The 20,369-nt window shown below is 42.4% G+C and overlaps 1 protein-coding gene across 3 annotated transcripts in view; it reads left to right on the top strand.

Annotated features, from left to right (window-relative positions):
* The window catches only part of itfg1 (integrin alpha FG-GAP repeat containing 1), a 119,731-nt gene that overhangs the window by 39,682 nt on the left and 59,680 nt on the right, over positions 1-20,369 (top strand). For all 3 annotated transcript variants that reach the window (XR_002470956.2, XR_005039670.1, XM_036963415.1), the window contains exon 10: positions 1,410-1,582. Coding sequence is in view for 1 of the 3 variants with exons in the window: in XM_036963415.1 (XP_036819310.1) it covers positions 1,410-1,582 (173 nt within the window). In the remaining 2 variants the exon portion in view is untranslated. The remainder of the gene's footprint in view (positions 1-1,409; positions 1,583-20,369) is intronic.

Here is a 20,369-nt window from a genome sequence, read left to right on the forward strand (position 1 = left end):
TCCCTAACGCATTCCCTCCTGGTGCAGCCGTACGTATCACACCGTCTTCCCTTGCCATATCTTGTAGTGGCGCCAAATCAACAGGGTTATACATCAGAGCCTATGTGGTACTGATACAGCGCCGAGGTCTATCCCCTATAAATACTCACACAGGACTATACACTTTCCTCCGAGACACTTTCTTATGACCTCTACTCTCCTCTCTTCCTGCTGCTCTTTTCTCCATCTGTCAATATGTTGACTGTGTTTATGTATTCAGAGAGGGAGAACAGCCATATTAGCAGCCATTACCGCTACCCTCGTGGCGCTTCCTCTGGCGGATATAATGTGCAGAGATGCACCTGGCTTTTCCTGTTTAACATTCATGAATATTTAAACCCATGGCATCTGCATTCCCGCCTCCCCAGCGCTTTCCAGTAATAGGTGGGCCTTGTGGAGGCGAGGGGAAAACAGAGAGGCGTTCAGCTGCAGAAAGAATAGCTCCTATCTCCGCTGCCCTCTCTTTTTAAAGCTCTTTATGTAGTTCTCGTATTCACATCCGTCCATTCAGAAAACGGTTACTAATGATGGTATCTGAGGATGTTGCTCTGTGAGACTTGCCATTTTTAGCAGTGGATGCAACACTCTATTACGGAATCTTACTTGGATTTGATTCACTATTCGTTACGTGTTCAGTGACTAATTCAATATTTACATTTTAGTAATTTAGCAGGCGCTCTTATCCTTAGCAACTTACAGTCGTGAGTGCGTACGTTTTTGTAAATATAATTTAATGTGAATTTACCCACAGTAGTTAGTAAGTATGATTTTTGTACATTCACATTCTATTATGATGAACATCAGTCACTGTCAGAGAGAAATAGGCTCCCAGGGTTTATTGACTACTCAGTTGAGCTGTCAGGGGTGGAATATGTGTTGATAGAGCTATGCGGGAGCGAGTGTGTGTGTGTGTGTGTGTGTGTGTGTGTGTGTGTGTGTGTGTGTGTGTGTATATATATATATATATATCTCTTTCACTGCAATATTTATCATGGTACTGTATAATCAAGGCAGGTCAAGGATGGGCCACACAGTCACAGTAGGTTTCACAGTGATATATCTCAATTCTGCAGCTCTTTTCAAATCCAAAATATGTTCTGATGGAAAATGACGGTTTTATTGCTGGGAACAGGAAGGAAGAAATTCCCTCTGCCCTAGCACTTATTTCTATCTTTTGACTTGTGGCATTAATGGCGATGATTCAGCAACCCTACTGAGCCCCGCTCTCACCGCGATGTCATTTCTGCTAAATACAACAGCAGTTAATAATAGTCCATGTTGTTTCATTTTCTTTTCACTCCGAGTCTCATTCCGGTGTAGTATATCATCAATGAGCTGAACCAGCGTCGTTGTTTTCTCTCCGGTTGCAGTGGGTGCCAGTCCTGACCGATTTCCAGAGGAGGGAGACTCTCTGGGGCTTCGTGCCCCCCCAGACTACCCCTCCTGCTGGGGAGCTCCACAACCCCATCACTCTGCACCTGGGAGACTACAACATGGACGGCTTCCCTGACGCCCTGGTCATCCTGCGCAATACTAGCGGGAGGTGAGTGGCACACTGAGAGGTCTCATGCCAGGTCAAATTAGGCTCTGTTAGATAAGGATACATTGGTAATCTCCACGACTTTCAATGATCTATTTTATGTTCACTGACCCAAAATGCTTTTTGGATTAGATTAGTTTACAGACAGTATGATTATACGTTGAAGGCCAATATTATGTGTCAATATACATATAAAACATGTCATTCTAACCTTGAATGGCTTTAGATTTAAATAGATTAGAGGAATGAATGTTCAGTGATGAAGTGAAAATCCCAGGTCACACTTCAGCATGGGGACATGACCGATAAGAGCCAAAGTTAGCAGCAGTCTTTAAAACGCTCCTGACCCTGGGATGAGGTGGCACGGTCCGAGATGACAGACAGCAGGAAGAGGATGTGTGGATTATCAGCAGCCCATAGATTGAGATAAGATATCAGTCAGGACAGGGCCCAAGCTAGGCCTTTTTATGCCGATTGTTCTCTTCCTTCTGTATGACTTCATAATAGACGAAGACAAAGTAAAGAAGCTGTGGAAAATTTTCTGGGACATTGGTGAAAGACACACACACACACACACACACATACTTGAACATGTGAACCTTAATTTCCGGGGGAGGGTCAGTCGAATCTCTCTGGCAGATTAACTCCTTCTTCTTTGGGTCACCTTCATCCTGGGAGGTCTATTCTAATCCCACCAAGACCATGTCTCTAAGCCATGGAATTGAATCACATATTGAGCCCTGTACCAACCATCATACATGACCAAAGGGTGATAGTTTAAAACCAGATGAGGAACATGGACAGAAGATTGCTGTGATGATTGACGATGGTGACGATTATTAAAGATTATCTTGTCAGTAACTACAAACCATGTTAATGGTATGTAGTACTGTAAAAAAATACCATCAAAACAGATGGTCCGGTTTCATCCCAAGACCCCGTCATGGCCTGTGTTTGTGACATTGTGTAGATCGAGCCTACATTTTCATACATATTGACGTTAGTTTGTAATTGTCTGCAGTTTCGTGCCGCATTTGGTGTTCATTGGTTGAGTGTACTCTGTGCTCGAACTGACTCTGCTTACCAAATGTTTGGCCAGTTTAATGTGCCTCCCACTCTCTCTCTCTCTCTCTCGTTCTCACACTCTCTTTTTCTTCTCTTCTATTCTTTCGCTCCCAATCGCTTGTTATTTCTAGCTGGGTTATGGATGAAAGTCCTGCCTGCCCACACACTTCCTATCGTTACAGAATAAATGTATATTTGAATTTTAAGATGAGCCCAAAAAGCCATTTTGTTTCTGGGAACCAATCAATGTGTCGTGTTGGGAACTGGAAGTCAAAACAGTTCCTATGTAACGAGGAATAGGGGAAAACGTTGTGCCGGCCTCGTCCCTGCAGAGTGGCTGTGATGAATGGTAATAGCTGCTCTGGGGCTCGTTTGAGGCGCCATGGCACGCAATGTTTAAGCATGGCAGTCTCCAACCTATTTCCTGCCAAAGAGATTGACATTTGACCTTTTCAAATAGTATGATCATGTTTTAATTTAATGAGCAACACTCTATGCCAGAGCCATCAGCCTCAGGCTTTTATTGACTCGTCTGAGGAGGTGTCAATCAAAAAATATGAATTTCAGGCCCTTAGCAGTTGAAGACTCATTGCTTCATTAGTTTAGAGGTCAAATATAAACGCAACATGCAACACTTTTGAGGATTTTACCAAGTTACAGTTCATAGAAGGAAATCAGTCAATTTAAATAAATTCATGATGCCCTAATCTATGGATTTCACATGACTGGGAATACAGATCTATTGCTCACAGATACCTTTTAAAAAAGGTAGGGGCATGGATCAGAAAACCAGTCAGTATCTGGTGTGACAGCCATTTGCCTCATGCGGCGCAACACATCTCCTTTGCATGGAGTTGATCCGGCTGTTGATTGTGGCCTGTGGAATGTTGTCCCACTCCTCTTCAACGGCTGTGCAAAGTTGCTGAATATTGGCGGGAACTGGAACGCACTGTCGTGCACGTCGATCCAGTGCATCCCAAACATGTTCAACTAGTGACATATCTGGTAAGTATGCAGGTCATGGAAGAACTGGGAAATTTTCAGCGTGTACATATCCTTGCGACATGGGGCCGTGCATTTTCATGCTGAAACATGAGGAGATGGCGGCGGAAGAATGGCACAACAATGGGCCTTAGGCTCTCATCACGGTATCTCTGTGCATTCAAATTGCCATCCATAAAATGAAATTGTGTTCTTTGTCCGTAGCTTAAGCCTGCCCATACCATAACCCACCGCCACCATGGGGCACTCAGCAAACCGCTCGCCCACACGATGCCATACATGTGGTGTGTGGTTGTGAGGCCGGTTGGACATATTCTCTAAAACTACGTTGGAGGCGGCTTTTGGTAGAGAAATTAACATTAAATTCTCTGGCAACAGCTCTGGTGGACCTTCTTGCAGTCAGCATACCAATTGCACACTCCCTCAACTTGAGACATCTGTGCCATTGTGTTGTCACAAAACTGCACATTTTAGAGTGGCCTTTTATTGTCCCCAGCACAAGATGCACTTGTGTAATGATCATGCTGCTTTTAGGGACAGACATCCCGCTAGCGGGACACCTGTCGACAACATCTGGTGAAATTGGAGGGCGCGCAATTCAAATAAATAATCGTAATATTAAACATTCATGAACATACAAGTATCTGAAATAATTTAAAAGCTTAAATTATTGTTCATCTAACTGCGTTGTCCGGTTTACAATGGGCTTTACAGCGAAAGCATACCATGCGATTGTCTGAAGACGGCGCCCCACATCAACCAGCACAGGCTTCACAATATCACAAATAGCGATTAAATAAATAATTTACTTTTGAAAATCTTCCTCTTTTTGCAATCCCAGGAGTCCCAGCTACAACATGAATGGTTGTTTTGTTAGATAAAATCCTTCTTTATATCCCAAAAAGTCTGTTTAGTTGGCGCCATTGATTTCAGTAATCCACTTGTTCAACATGCAGACAAAAGAGTCCAAAAAGCTACCGCTAAACTTCGTCCAAACAAGTCAAACAACTTTTCTACATAATCCTCATGTACCCTAAAATGTAAATAAACTATAATATTTCATACGGAAAGTAGTCTGTGAATAGGAAAGTAAAATTAGTAAGCGCTTGTCCTCTTCACCGCATGTCGAAAGACTAATATTGTTCCGTGGCTCTCTTCACTGAAACTCAAAATTCTTACTCGTTTTTCAAGAAACAAGCCTGAAACCTTGAATTAAGACTGTTGACATGTAGTGGAAGCCATAGGAGTTGCAATCTGGGAGGTGGAATTACATAAGAACAATAGGTTTCCATTATATTTTTAGATGATATGCCACACCTGTCAGGTGGATGGATTATCTTGGCAAAGGAGAAATGCTCACTAACAGAGTTTTAAACAAATGTGTGCACAACATTTTAGCGAAATAAGCTTTTTGTGCATATGGGGATCTTTTATTTAATCTCATGAAACATGAGACCAACACATTACATTTACTTATTTAACTAGGCAAGTCAGTTAAGAACAAATTCTTATTTACAATGACGGCCTACCAAATGGCAAAAGATCTCCTGCGGGGACGGAGGAGAATTTTATTTTAATTACATATAAATATAGGACAAAACACACATCATGACAAGGGGACAACACAACACTACATAAAGAGAGACCTAAGACCACAACAAAGCAAGGCAGCAACACATGACAAAACAGCATGGTAGCAACACAACATGACAACAACATGGTAGCAACACAACATAGTAGCAGCACAAAACATGGTACAAACATTGTTGGGCACAGACAACAGCACAAAGGACGAGACAACAATACATCACATACAGCAGCCACAACTGTCAGTAAGAGTGTCCATGATTGATTCTTTGAATGAAGAGATTGAAATAAACTGTCCAGTTTGGGTGTTTGTTGCAGCTCGTTCCAGTCGCTAGCTGCAGCGAACTGAAAAGACGAGCGACCCAGGGATGTGTGTGTTTTGGGGACCTTTAACATAATATGACTGGCAGAAAGGGTGTTGTATGTGGAGGATGAGGGCTGCAGTAGATATCTCAAATAGGGCGGAGTGAGTCCTAAGAGGGTTTTATAAATAAGCATCAACCAGTGGGTCCAGCGATGGGTACACAGAGATGACCAGTTTACAGAGGAGTATGGAGTGCAGTGATGTGTCCTATAAGGAGCATTGATGGTAAATCGGATGGCTGAATGGTAAAGAACATCTAGCCGCTCAAAAGCACCCTTACCTTCTGATCTATAAATTCTCCGTAATCTAGCATGGGTAGGATGGTCATCTGAATCAGGGTTAGTTTGGCAGCTGGGGTGAAAGAGGAGTGATTACGATAGAGGAGACCAAGTCTAGATTTAACTTTAGCCTGCAGCTTTGATATGTGCTGAGAGAAGAACAGTCATTCTTCTTACCAAACCATATGACCTCTGTTTTGGAGGAGTTCAAAACAAGGTTAAGGGTAGAGAAAGCTTGTTGAACACTAAGAAAGCTTTGTTGTAGAGCATTTAACACAAAATCAGGGGAGGGGCCAGCTGAGTATGACTGTATCATCTGCATATAAATGGATGAGAGAGCTTCCTACTGCCTGAGCTATGTTGTTACTGTAAATTGAGAAGAGTGTGGGGCCTAGGATCGAGCCTTGAGGCACTCCCTTGGTGACAGGCAGTGTCTGAGACAGCAGATTTTCTGAATTTCTGACTCTTTGAGAGAGGTAGTTAGCAAACCAGGCCAAAGACCCCTCAGAGACACCAATACTACTTAGCTGGCCCACAAGAATGGAATGGTGTACCGTATCAAAAGCTTTGGCCAAGTCAATAAAAATAGCAGCACAATATTGCTTAGAATCAAGGTCAACGGTGACATCATTGAGGACGTTTAAGATTGCAGTGACACATCCATAACCTGAGCGGGAAACAGATTGTATACCTGAGAGAATACTATAGTTTTTGTTCAACACTTTTGATAAACAGGGCAAAATAGAAATACTCCTATAACAGTTAGGATCAGCTTCCACTCCCCCTTTAAATAGTGGACGAACCGTGGCTGGCTTCCAAGCAATGGGAACCTCCCCAGAAAGGAGAGAACGTTTAAAAAGGTTGGAGATCGGCTTGGCGATGATAGGGGCAGCAACCTTAAAGAAGAAAGGGTCTAAACCATCTGACCCAGATGGGGTCAAGGTTCAGGAGCTCCTCTAGCACCTCGGAGTCAGTGACCGCCTGCAGGAAGAAACTTTGTAGCGGGGCAGGGGAAAAGGGGAGACGCATCGGGGATAGTCACATTTAAAGGTGTGGGAGATGAGGAAATGTTGGACGGGCAAGGAGGCATGGCTGAGTCAAATAGGAATCCTGACTTAATGAAGTGGTGATTGAAGAGCTCAGCCATGTGCTTCTTGTCAATAACAACCACATCATCAACTTTAAGGGACATGGGCAGCTGTGAGGAGGAGGGTTTAATCTACAGGTCTTTAACCGTTTAACCTTTTTCCAGAGCTTGTTGGGGTTAGACCCACACAGAGAGAACTTCTCCATCAAGTAACTAACTTTGGCCTTCTGGATAGCCTGAGTGCACTTATTTCTCATTATCCTGAACGAGAGCCAGTCAGCCTGAGTATGCGTGTGCCGAGCCTTTTGCCAAATGCAATTCTTGAGGTGGAGTAACTCTGCAAGATCACAGTCAATCCAGGGGCTGAACCTGTTTTTAATTATGATTTTCTTTATGGGAGCGTGTTTGTTAACAATACCACTGACTAAATCAAAAAGAAGGTCCAAGCCTCTACGACAGGGGGGGGATCAAGTTGATTCTATACCATTTTACAGAGGCCAGTTGATGAAGGAAGGTTTGCTCATTAAAGTTTTTTGCGATTTATATTTTTGTTCAGTGTAACATGGTTTGTCATACTATAGGGACACCAGTTTTCTTTATGGAATGGTTTGTTTGTGTCAGGTTCAATGGGAGTTAGATTGGCAGTTTGGGCTCTTCCACTGTGCCCGCAGTATGGATTGTGCTTCTCTGCATCATACAACATGCACTTGATTACTTCATCACACTTCTCCCAGATGGAGGTTTCTGCTCTGCTGGCTACACACAAGTCACTCACTTTCTTACCCACTGTTTCCAAACGCACACAAATACACACAGTCTTGTACAGCTATCCTTGTGGGGACACAATTCAATCCCATTCAAATTCCTATTTTCTCTAACCATTAACCTAACCCTAACCTGTACTCCCTGACCCAAAAACCTTAACCCTAGCTCCTAACCCTAACCCGAGCTACTAACCCTTAATGTAATTATAACACTAATTCTGACCTTAAATCCCTTAGGAATAGTATTTGACCTCACGGGGACTAACACAATTTCCCCAGTTGGTCAAATGTTTTTGTTTGTTTATAGCACTCACTACAAGAATAGTAAAACATGTCCACACTCTCACACACGCATTGTCGTATATTCCCTCATGCTATTCCCAAATGTATTATCATGATGTTGGATCTTGTCATGGCAATTTCCTGTATTACCAAATGAGCAGAGATTACAAACCACACACCAGTCAGAGTTATACTTAAACTTCAACTTTCAACATTTCAGCATCTCTAATGAAAAGTTGCGTGGTCAACATAATGGCAACTGAGATCCTTTATAGCAAAGATCCACCCCCTAGTCGACATGACAAACCACAGATAATAGGAACTGTTCACAAAGAAAGACTTTTACTTGAGAGAGGAGTATCCCATAGCCAGATAGCATTCGCTATAAATTATCGTTCAGTTTGGTCTCTAAGACGAGGTTCTAATCTCGTTCCTGGTACTTCATAGTACAAAAACATTACCTCACTATCTGGAATGCTCTTTAGGATTTATTGGCCAAAGACATCGTAAATCTCCCCTCTCAGTGCTATCTCATAGAGTCCCATCCTCAGTGGAACACTGAACACACAACACAACAGATTATATTCTGTCGAATAAAACAACCATTCTAATGCAATACAAAGATTATAATATAATCTTTAAAGCACTATAACATAATCTCACAATTTTCCACGACAGTCTTCACTGATCTCATACACTGAGTGTACAAAACTCATTCCACAGAGGGCCAAGTGTCTGCGGGTTTTCTTTCCACCCTTGTACTTGATTGGATTGATGAATTAAGGTCACTAATTAGTAAGGAACTGCCCTCAACCTGGTTGTCTAGGTCTTAATTGAAAGGAAAAAACTCAAACCTGTAGACACTCGTACCTCCGTGGAATGTGTTTGACACCCTTGACATAGACTAACCAGGTGAATCCAGGTGAAATAAGGCGATCCCTTATTGATGTCACCTGTTATCCACTTCAATCAGTGTAGATGAAGGTGAGGAGCCAGGTTAACAAAGGATTTTTAAGCCTTTAGATAAGACCAAAGATTTAAGTGCCTTTGAACAGGGTGCCAGGTGCCAGGTTTGAGTGTGTCAAGAACTGCAATGCTGCTGGGTTTTTCACACTTTCACACAGTTTCCTGTGTGTATCAAGAATGGTCCACCACCAAAAGGACATCCAGCCAGCTTGACACAGCTGTGGGAAGCATTGGAGTCAACATGGGCCAGCATCCCTGTGGAACGCTTTCGACACCTTGTAGAGTCCTTGCCTTGACCAAGTGAGGCTATTCTGAGGGCAAAAGAGGGGTGTTCAACTCAATATTAGGAAGATGTTTTTAATGTTTTGTACAGTCAGTGTAGGTTGTGTATATTTCACACAGCTCTTCAACGCAAACAGAATGGATTCTATACCTCTGAGGATAGAGTAGTGCTCTAGTGTTTCAGTGGTTTAGTTCGTGGGACTGTGACTGTCTGAATGACAGCATTGTCGTGACTTGACTAACATTAGTCTGAAGACTTATTTATCTTATTACCTAAATAGGTTTAATGAATCATGAAACAATTAACTCATTAGGATCTGGGGAACCACGAGAGCGGTTGTTTAATAATTTAATTCAACTCTAAAAGGTCTTTACCTATCACATCTATAAACAGTCAACTTATTAGTCATAACCTCGTATCATGCCATCATTCTGAACAATCGTAACCTCCTGCATCTGCAAAAACATGAGCCTTACTTATGATTCAGTACTACACAAATTGGTTTAATTATTTATTTACATGTACTAGCTAATTAAATGGTAACACAGGATAAAAATACACACTTAAAACGTTAACAGTTCCCGAGCGGACTGACAACAATATGGCTGCTTGTTACGAAAGACACAGAGAGGGCGAGAGAGAGAGGGACAGACACACTTAACGTTGGTACATTTAGAAACTACTCTCACTTACAGTAATCCAATACTTTGCAGATGAACCGCCGCCCACTTGGAGTAAGAAATCATTCATGTATTTATGTGAAATGCCTTGGTTTGCCGTGGATCTCTCTAGGTGGACAGGGCAGCCTTGGAAAGAGGGTTGGGCCTTTTCGCAGCACGCTTTTAAAGTTCTGATTGTCCAAAAATGGTTCCAACAAGTCTTCTACTGTTCTTCTTTGTAGTTATCTGGTGACTTGTCGTGTAGTCCAGAACAGAACTGCAGAGTTGATTATCCTTCCATTCGCTCCTGAAGATGCCTCTTTTGAAGATTGGCTAGCCAGCCGTGTCGATGGTTCCCAGTGGGATGATGAGAGTAGCTTAATAAGATGGTTTGAGCAGAGTAGTAGAATGGTCCCACTTAAATGAGCTTTTCTAGATACTTTACTTAGGACAGCTAATCAGCCATACCAGTGATTGTCCGGGAGGTGAGTTTATTTTTTCTACCTCGTGTTGAGATTCAAAGTTCAGACCACTTTAAACATGCAGCTGTTGCTTCATGCTCTTCTGGTCTGATATGTTCATTCTTAACCCATCATTTTATACAGTTTGTTCAAAAGGGCGGTTCCGTCAGGCTGACAGTCTCACACCTCACTCAATTATCTCTTATGGCTCCTAAAATCACATCCCTCTCTTAAAACCTCTTTGGACTAGACTTGCCGCTAGCACACCACCTCGACAACATCCGGTGAAATTGCAGAGCGCGAAATTCAAAATACAAAAATCGTAATATTAACAAAAACACATTCATCATTTTCATATTTCATGCACAAAGCATAGGATGGACACTTCACACATGTCGTGGGTATACTTTCCAAGTTACAGTATTTCCTTTCTAACATTTTTAATTACATCAAAACAACATTTGTGTTCTTTAGACACCATTCCGCACGTTCTATGTTAGAAATATTTTTTCCAGTATCCGCTTTTGAACATGGTAGAGTTTCGGCGGGAAAAAGTTTCTTGAAACAAAGGCACATTCCTTTGGTGAATTTAGAGAGGGAGACCTCGATCTTCTCTTGATTTACAACAGGACGTGAGTTTTTCATCCCCACCAGTTCTCTCCTCCCCTCCCCCCCTCTGCGGGTGAGAGGGGGTCTGGTTGAAGTTATTCATTGCAAACCTGATCTGACCAGTTTGGATCCTCACAGAACAGTCATGACAGCATGATGACTCAGGTGATGTTTTTCCCCAGAGCATCAGCACAAATTTGACGGCTTGTTTAGGAGGAGAAAGAGTGAATGTCTGCCCTTATACAGTGGTTCATAGCATGTGTCTGTGTGTCCATGTGCTTGCGTGTGTGCTTGCATGCGTAAATCTAAGGACTGTTCCCCTGCGGCACATGCTCTGACCTGAACATAACATGTCCTCCAGGTGAACTGTCAGAGGATTTTGGGAGGAGTTGCCAGTGATGGGAATAAGAATCTTTTTGATTTTCTCCTAAATTGTCTCCCTTTCTTCATAGATGGACACACATTTAGTTTGTTCTTGTATGAACCAAGCCAGATGAGTGGTTCATTGCAACACTCCACAAACACACAGATGTAGCCCTACTTTCCTGTACAGATGCCAACAGGAGAGAGGTTTTCACCCATTTGACCAATTTAGCAGCTGACAAGCACATAATAACTCTGGGCATTCAGAGGCTATTGCAGACAGACCGTAATCAATATGTTCGGATGGAGTGGTCGGGATGCTGAGATCTATGGATGACGGTGTAATGGGACCCTTTCAGCGAGGTATCCTTTCACTGAAGAATGGGCACCAGTTAAAACACCTCATATTTATCACAGCGCATCCTGGAGAAACCCACTAATCCAGTGGTCTCTGAAAGCAGAAGCAGTCAAGAGCAATCTGAATGTCAGCCGAGTGTATTTTCCATTCTTACAGTTAATTTATTTAAGTGTTGCACTCTTGTGTCCTCCTTTATACAGTTTTAAACCAACAAAGTAGGGAAGTGCATGGTGCTCTGATCAAATAGGGTATTAGTCTACATCACCCCAGAGCCCTTTCAATGCACTTTAAGCACACTCATATATATATATATACAGTGGGGCAAAAAAGTATTTAGTCAGCCACCAATTGTGCAAGTTCTCCCACTTAAAAAGATGAGAGGCTTGTAATTTCCATCATAGGTACACTTCAACTACAGACAAAATTAGAAAAAAAATCCAGAAAATCACATTGTAGGATTTTTAATGAATTTATTTGCAAATTATGGTGGAAAATAAGTATTTGGTCAATAACAAAAGTTTATCTCAATACTTTGTTATAACCCTTTGTTGGCAATGCGTTTTCTGTAAGTCTTCACAAGGTTTTCACACACTGTTGCTGGTATTTTAGCCCATTCCTCCATGCAGATCTCCTCTAGAGCAGTGATCCAAAGATTTTCTATGGGGTTGAGATCTGGAGACTGGCTAGGCCACTCCATGACCTTGAAATGCCTCTTACGAAGCCACTCCTTCGTTACCCGGGCGGTGTGTTTGGGATCATTGTCATGCTGAAAGACCCAGCCACGTTTCATCTTCAATGCCCTTGCTGATGGAAGGAGGTTTTCACTCAAAATCTCACGGTACATGGCCCCATTCATTCTTTCCTTTACACGGATCAGTCGTCCTGGTCCCTTTGCAGAAAAACAGCCCCAAAGCATGATGTTTCCACCCCCATGCTTCACAGTAGGTGTACTTTGGATGCAACTCAACATTCTTTGTCCTCCAAACATCTGACCATATGACATTCTCCCAATCTTCTTCTGGATCATCCAAATGCTCTCTAGCAAACTTCAGACGGGCCTGGACATGTACTGGCACTGCAGGATTTGAGTCCCTGGCGGCGTAGTGTGTTACTGATGGTAGGCTTTGTTACTTTGGTCCCAGGTCTCTGCAGGTCATTCGCTAGGTCCCCCTGTGTGGTTCTTGTGATCATTTTGACCCCACGGGGTGAGATCCTGCGTGGAGCCCCAGATCGAGGGAGATTATCAGTGGTCTTGTACGTCTTCCATTTCCTAATAATTGCTCCCACAGTTGATTTATTCAAACCAAGCTGCTTACCCATTGCAGATTCAGTCTTCCCAGCCTGGTGCAGGTCTACAATTTTGTTTCTGGTGTCTTTTGACAGCTCTTTGGTCTTGGTCATAGTGGAGTTTGGAGTGTGACTGTTTGAGGTTGTGGACAGGTGTATTTTATACTGATAACAAGTTCAAACAGGTGCCATTAATACAGGTAACGAGTGGAGGACAGAGGAGCCTCTTAAAGAAGAAGTTACAGGTTTGTGAGAGCCAGAAATCTTGCTTGTTTGTAGGTGACCAAATACTTATTTCCCACCATAATTTGCCAATAAATTCATAAAAAATCCTACAATGTGATTTTCTGGATTTTGTCTTCTCATTTTGTCTGTCATAGTTGGAGTGTACCTATGATGAAAAGTACAGGCCTCTCATCTTTTTAAGTGATAGAACTTGCACAATTGGTGGCTGACTAAATACTTTTTTGCCCCACTGTATATGCTGTTTAAACTCTTACTCTACTTTCTTCAAAGTAGCCACCCTTTACCTTGATGTCAGCTTTGCACACTCTTGGCATTCTCTCAGCCAGCTTCATGAGGTAGTCACCTGGAATTTATTTCAATTAACAGGTGTGCCTTGTTAAAAGTTGTGTTGTGACAAGGTAGCGGTGGTATACAGAAGATAGCCCTAATTTTGGTAAAATACCAAGTCCATATAATGGCATGAACAGCTCAAATAAGCAAAAAGAAATGACAGTCCATCATTACTTTAAGACATGAAGGTCAGTCAAACCCGGAAAAAGTGCAGTCGCAAAAGCCATCAAGCGCTATGATAAAAGTGGCTCTCATGAGGACCGCCACAGGAAAGGAAGACCCAGGGTTAACTCTACTGCAGAGGATAAGTTCATTAGAGTTACGAGCCTCAGAAATTGCAGCCCAATGAAATGCGTCACAGAGTTCAAGTAACAGACACATCTCAACATCAACTGTTCAGAGGAGACTGGGTGAATCATGCCTTCATGGTCGAAGTTCTGCAAAGAAACCACTACTAAAGGACACCAATAAGATGATATTTGCTTGGTCCAAGAAACATGAGCAATGGACATAAATTTGTCTTTTAGTCTGAGTCCAAATTTGAGATTTTTGGTTCAAACCGCTGTGTTTTTGTAAGACGCAGTCGGTGAACTGATGATCTCCGCATGTGCGGTTCCAACTGTGAAGCATGGAGGAGGGGGATGTGTGATGGTGTGGGGGTGCTTTGCTGATGACACTGTCTGTGATTTATTTATTTTTCAAGGCACACTTAACCAGCGTGGCTACAACAGCATTCTGCAGCGATACGCCATCCCATCTTCTTTGCGCTTAGTGGGACTATAATTTGTTTTTCAACAGGACAATGACCCAACACACATCCAGGCTGTGTAAGGCCTATTTGACCAAGAAGGAGAGTGATGGAGTGCTGCATCAGATGACCTGACGTCAACCCAATTGAGATGGTTTGGGATGAGTTAGACCACAGAGTGAAGGAAAAGCAGCCAACAAGTGCTCAGCGTATATGGAAACCCCTTCAAGACTGTTTGAAAAGCATTCCAGATGAACCTGGTTGAGAGAATGCCAAGAATGTGCAAAGCTGTCATCAAGGCAAAGGGTGGCTACTTTGAAGAATCTAAAATAAATGATTTATTTTAACACTTTTTTTTAGTTATTACGTGATTCCATACAGTATGTGTTATTTCATAGTTTTTGATGTCTTCACTATTATTCTACAATGTAGAAAAGAATAGTCAAAAATAAAGAAAAACCCTTGAATGAGTACTGTAGGTGTGTCCAAACTTTTGACTGGTACTGTATATAATTCACTAATGTGGTGATGTAAAAATGCCAGCAGCTCATTTTGGGCATGACTTCTAATGACAGTCTTTCTCAGTGGGAGAGCAACAGATTCCGACTTATTTCTAAAAGGAATATGTCTCAGGAGGAGGAGAGAGCTGTTATATCCCCATTTCACACCAACCCTCCCTTGCTCCTTACTCCACTCCTCTTCTCGGCATCTGTGTCAACTGTGAATGGTGTTTTATGGAGCTGAGAGACACTCAGGGGAAGCAGCAGGGGGTTCAGTCCAGGTGAGGTGCACTCAGAACTCAATCAGGAGCTTGGGCTGAGAGGACTGTCTGTGTGTCACTGGCCCCAGGCCTTTCAGACTAGTTCACCTGCAGTCTGAACTCAGTCTCTGTCCTGGAGTCAATACCTGTTTGTCTGTGCTGAAGGCTAACCTTGTGACTCACTTTCTCCCTCTCTCTCACCGACTGTTCTTAGACTGGAGAAACTCAGGGGCAGTCTCTCATTCTTTCTGCTTACATTCTGTTCTTATTCATTTTACCCAGTCTCTTTCTCCCCTCACTTGCACCCTTGACTCCTTCCATACAAAATGGCAGTGAGTTTACGAGAGGGTTTGCCAGATTCCTCGCTCACAGTGAGGGAACATTGGCAGTTGATTTGAGGACATATGCCATAATGTAACTCTGCCACCTGCCATGCTAGTGTATAAACCCTCTTCACTGTCGAGCTCCTCTGTCTGAGGATAATGACACACAACCACTCTCTCCCAAACCAGAGCATGAATAGACTAGCACCAAGCCCTGGCCTCAACAATGCTGTGGAATTATCCAGACCACAAATCCGAGTACAGCACAGTGTTTTCGGATTCGATTAAAAACAAATGAGCATTGCGGTCGGTCTCAGCGCGTGTCACTTGAATATTAGATGTTGCTGGGATTCCTTCCCGATCAGTGTGTTGTGTGCATTAAAGAGCCATGTGATCACAATCAACAGTGAAGCATGCCTTTGCTACCAGGAGATTGATACTTGAAAAGCAGCAGCAGCTGCTGCCATGTTAACCTGTGACCTTCCCCAGGGCAGGAGTCTGATGAGACACACAGATTGCAATGCCAACGACCAACCCACCACCACTCTTGACACGTCTCATCTGCTTTTCTTAACGTGTCCCGAAAGCCAGGAACCAAGTGAGTTACAGTATCCCTGGACAGCATCCGGGCCATCTGCTCCATTTCAGCCAACCGCCACCATCCCTGGGTCCATGGTCCGTGGACCTTTTCCTCTTTCTAGAAATTGATACAATTCTCAGCTTGGCTTTCTGATTCGGATAATGGCGACACTCTTTGGCTAGCGTCCCCTAAGTATATCTATGTTTAGCCAGTCGCTCACCACCATCTGCTGCTGTTCCTTAATTCATATAATTCAATTTTCCGTAATGTCTATAGACTTAATGGAGTAAAAGAGACGACTTTTATCAATAGTCTCTTCTTTCATCAGGAAGGTATCTTGCTGTGCAGCACGTTGGCATCTCACTTACAGTCTTTGCACAAATTAAGTGGCTGTTTGTCGTAATAAAGTCAACACAGTTTGTGTAGGCGAGGAAGGAGCTCTACTTGCAGTGGACCGGCCCAGCGGCAGCCAGGAGCACACAAACATTGACAGTGAAGAATCCCCAGATGTAGCGATTTCCCTTTACATTGATCACGTTGGATAGTATCGCATATGTTTTTCCCATGACATGTCTTCTCTCGCTCTCCCTCTGTCCGTTAGCACACTGGAGAGCCATTCAAACGTGAGTGTTTTTCTTTCTTTCCCCCCTCTTCTATTCTCCCTGCTTTTGCAGATCAAAGTCACTCCCCGCCACAGCTCAGCCCGGAGATAATAGCCGGCGCTCTCCATCCGTTTAGTTTGAAATGTAATTAACGTTCTGCATTAACGGTTTGGGCTGTTGGGCTCAATGGCTGGAGTGGGACGAAGAGAGGTGTAGCATGTTGATTAATGGTGAAGATGTTTGGACAAGGGGAGGGGGGGGGGGGGGGGGGGGGGGGGGGGGGGGGTGTTGACAAGGGCTTATGGTCCACAGCATTCTCCCCAAACCTTTTCAAGTCAGTCGGTTTATTCTGGTTTATTGATTTTGTAACATAATTCAATGGTTTGTCCCTCCTACTGTACATCCCCACACACTAGGACATATATAATTATTACATTAGGTCCAATACTATTAGCATAATGAATTTAACTATTTATTAAGTACATGATGAGGAGAATTCATTTTGTATTTATTTGTCGAATCAAGTCATATCAGGAGAGGACAGGTTGTCAAACAGTTCAGGCCCAGTTCAGGCCCTGGGCTCGAATCAAACAAACCTGTCAGAGAAGCGTTTCTATAACTTAACTTTTGGTGGTGGTCTATGTATATTGTTGCTTACGTAGTTGAACTTGACCATGAAACCACAACCATGACCAATTCAGGCCCGGTCACTTTAGGTCTGTGTGACCACTCTCTGACCTTACAGCTTGTCTCTGAGATGAATGACAGGTGTGTTGCAGTCACTGTGGTCTCAGCTGGCTAATGTTGTTTGGAAAGTCTTTGATCTCCAGCTGTCTCTGAAGACAGACAGACTTTGAATAAAGCTGGCAGCAGTGCTTTTGAAGCTGTGAATCGTCTCTTTCTGGTGAATCGAATCATGCACATCTTGCAGATCAGCAGGTGTGTTCTTTTCCTGTCGCCTTGATTACTCTCTCAGCTGCCAATCATGTCACAACGCATCAGCACTCATCAAACACCTATCATCCCCTCACTGTGGGAAAGATAGGGTGATTTAGCTGGGATGTGGTTGGGTGGGTTGGCGTTTGTTTGTTTGCTTCCGTAACATACTGACTACACCGGACACGCCCCTGCATCCTCGTGCTTATGTTGATTTTGTCCATCCACACCAGACACGATCATAACACGCAGGTTAAAATATCAAAACCAACTGTGAAACAACTATATTAACTTGGGCGCATGTCAAACACAGATGACATTCATTGAAATGTAGCTATCTTGCTATTGCTAGCTAATTTGTCCTGATAGATGAACAATGGGTTGTTATTTTACCTGAAATGCATAACACCACAATTCAAGTGTTATACACCATCACAAAGAAATGCATTATTATTTTGTTTAGGCATTTCTTTAGAAACATAAAAAAAACAAATCAATTGTATTTCAAAAGAACAGAATATCATCATTTAAGTTGTATTATTGTCACGGCTGGCTGGAGGACTGGACCAAGGTGCAGCTTGGTAAGTGTACATTTTATTTTTATTAAAAATTATGCTGACAAAGCCCAAAGCTTTGCGGTTTGGTTATGTGCCCTGAACAAAGTCAAAGTTAACTTCCCACAAAACAGGTGGGGGAAAAGGGTACCTAAGTATGGTTCTCAATCAGAGACAACGATAGACAGCTGCCTCTGATTGAGAACCACACCCGGCCAAACACATAGAAATAGAAAATCATAGAACATAGAACATAGACTGCCCACCCAAATCACACCCTGATCAAACCAAAATAGAGACATAAAACACTCTCTACGGTCAGGGCGTGACAATTATTTTACTAGTCTGTGCATAGTAGCCTATGCTGCCGCAAGTGCTCATATGTAGAAGGCATGGGAATAGTGGCTGTAATATTCTACAAAAAGTTATATTTTGAGTTATAAACCAGGTCATTCAAGCCCTGAATGCTGATTGGATGAAAGCCACGAGTATGACACAAAATGACTTGTTTACTGTTCTAATTACCTTAATAAACAGTTTATACAGTAAGGCACCTCAGGGATCACATTGTGTCTAAGAACAACCCTTAGCCGTGGAATATTGGCCATATACCACACCCCTTTGGGCCTTCTTGCTATGTTATACAATGGCTTTGTTGAATACTTTTTTTATTTTTTATTTGTTTAATACTGATTGGCTTGAAGGGCATTCTAGAGTGCATTATTTCCCTATAATGCACGGTATATCAGCACGGTAGAATTTAAGGGCTGTTAAGTAGTTCATTCTTACATGTTCTATGTTTAAGCTGCTTTTGAAAGCAAAAGACGAATTGAAAACGTCATTGTTGAATTCGATTTTCAAAAAAGCAAGCTAGGACTGGTGATGTTTGGTTAGCTAAACTAGCAAGTCTGCTTGTTTGGTTACCAAGGTAACTACTGGAGCTATCAAGTAAGCTTGCTAGCTAGCTAGCTAGCTACGTCAGTTGATGTTGAACACATTTCTACCAGCAAATTACCACATTTCTAGCAGCATTTCTAGGAACACACTTTCCACGTCGTTCATTATTTTCCATAGAACACATCTATGTTGATTACATAGAGCCCATGCTTTAATTTTAAGTTGTTTGGCAAACGTACACTGAACAAAAATATAAACGCAACATGTAAAGTGTTGGTCCCATGTTTCATGAGCTGAAATAAAAGATCCCAGAAATGTTCCATACGCACAAAAAGCTTATTTCTCTCAAATGTTGTACTCAAATGTGTTCACATCCCTGTTAGTGAGCATTTATACTTTGCCAAGATAATATATTCACTTGACAGGTGTGGCATATCAAGAAGCTGATTATTAAACAGCATGATCATCACACAAGTGCACCTTGTGCTGGAGACTATAAAAGACCACTCTAAAATGTGCAGTTTTGTCACACAACACAATGCCAGAGATGTCTCAAGTTTTGAGGGTTATCTATGATTAATCGTTCTCCTCGTTAATCTTTCAAATACCCACGTTGGGTTGTATGCTCCTGTAAACAAATGACTCTCTTAGCACTTGGCTATGCAGACGCTCGTTCACGTGGCTGGGAGGTGTGGGTGAAATGTTTGACTAACATACAGTTAATGAAGTTGGAAATTTACATACACTTAGGTTGGAGTCATTAAACCTAGTTTTTTTCAACCACTCCACAAATGTCTTGTGAACAAATTATAGTTTTGGCAAGTCGTTTAGGACATCTACTTTGTGCATGACACAAGTAATTTTTCCAACAATTGTTCACAGACAGATTATTTCACTTATAATTCACTATATCACAATTCCAGTGGGTCAGAAGTTTACATGCACTAAGTTGACTGTGCCTTTAAACAGCTTGGGAAATTCCAGAAAATCATGTCATGGCTTTAGAAGCTTTGATAGGCTAATTGGCCTCATTTTAATCAATTGGAGGTGTACCTGTGGATGTATTTCAAGGCCTATCTTCAAACTCAGTGCCTCTTTCCTTGACATTATGGGAAAAGAAAAGATAAGCCAAGACCTCAGGAAAAACCTGTAGACCTCCACAAGTCTGGTTCATCCTTGGGAGAAATTTCCAAACGCCTGAAGGTACCACGTTCATCTGTACAAACAATAGAACGCAAGTATAAACACCATGGGACCACACAGCCGTCATACCACTCAGGAAGGAGACGCATTCTGTCTCCTAGAGATTAACGTACAAATGCAAATGCAAAAAGTACAAATCAATCCCAGAACAATAGCAAACGACCTTGTGAAGATGCTGGAGGAAACAGGTACAAAA

Source organism: Oncorhynchus mykiss, chromosome 26, assembly GCF_013265735.2.
Source record: "Oncorhynchus mykiss isolate Arlee chromosome 26, USDA_OmykA_1.1, whole genome shotgun sequence".
Classification (NCBI taxonomy): domain Eukaryota; kingdom Metazoa; phylum Chordata; class Actinopteri; order Salmoniformes; family Salmonidae; genus Oncorhynchus; species Oncorhynchus mykiss.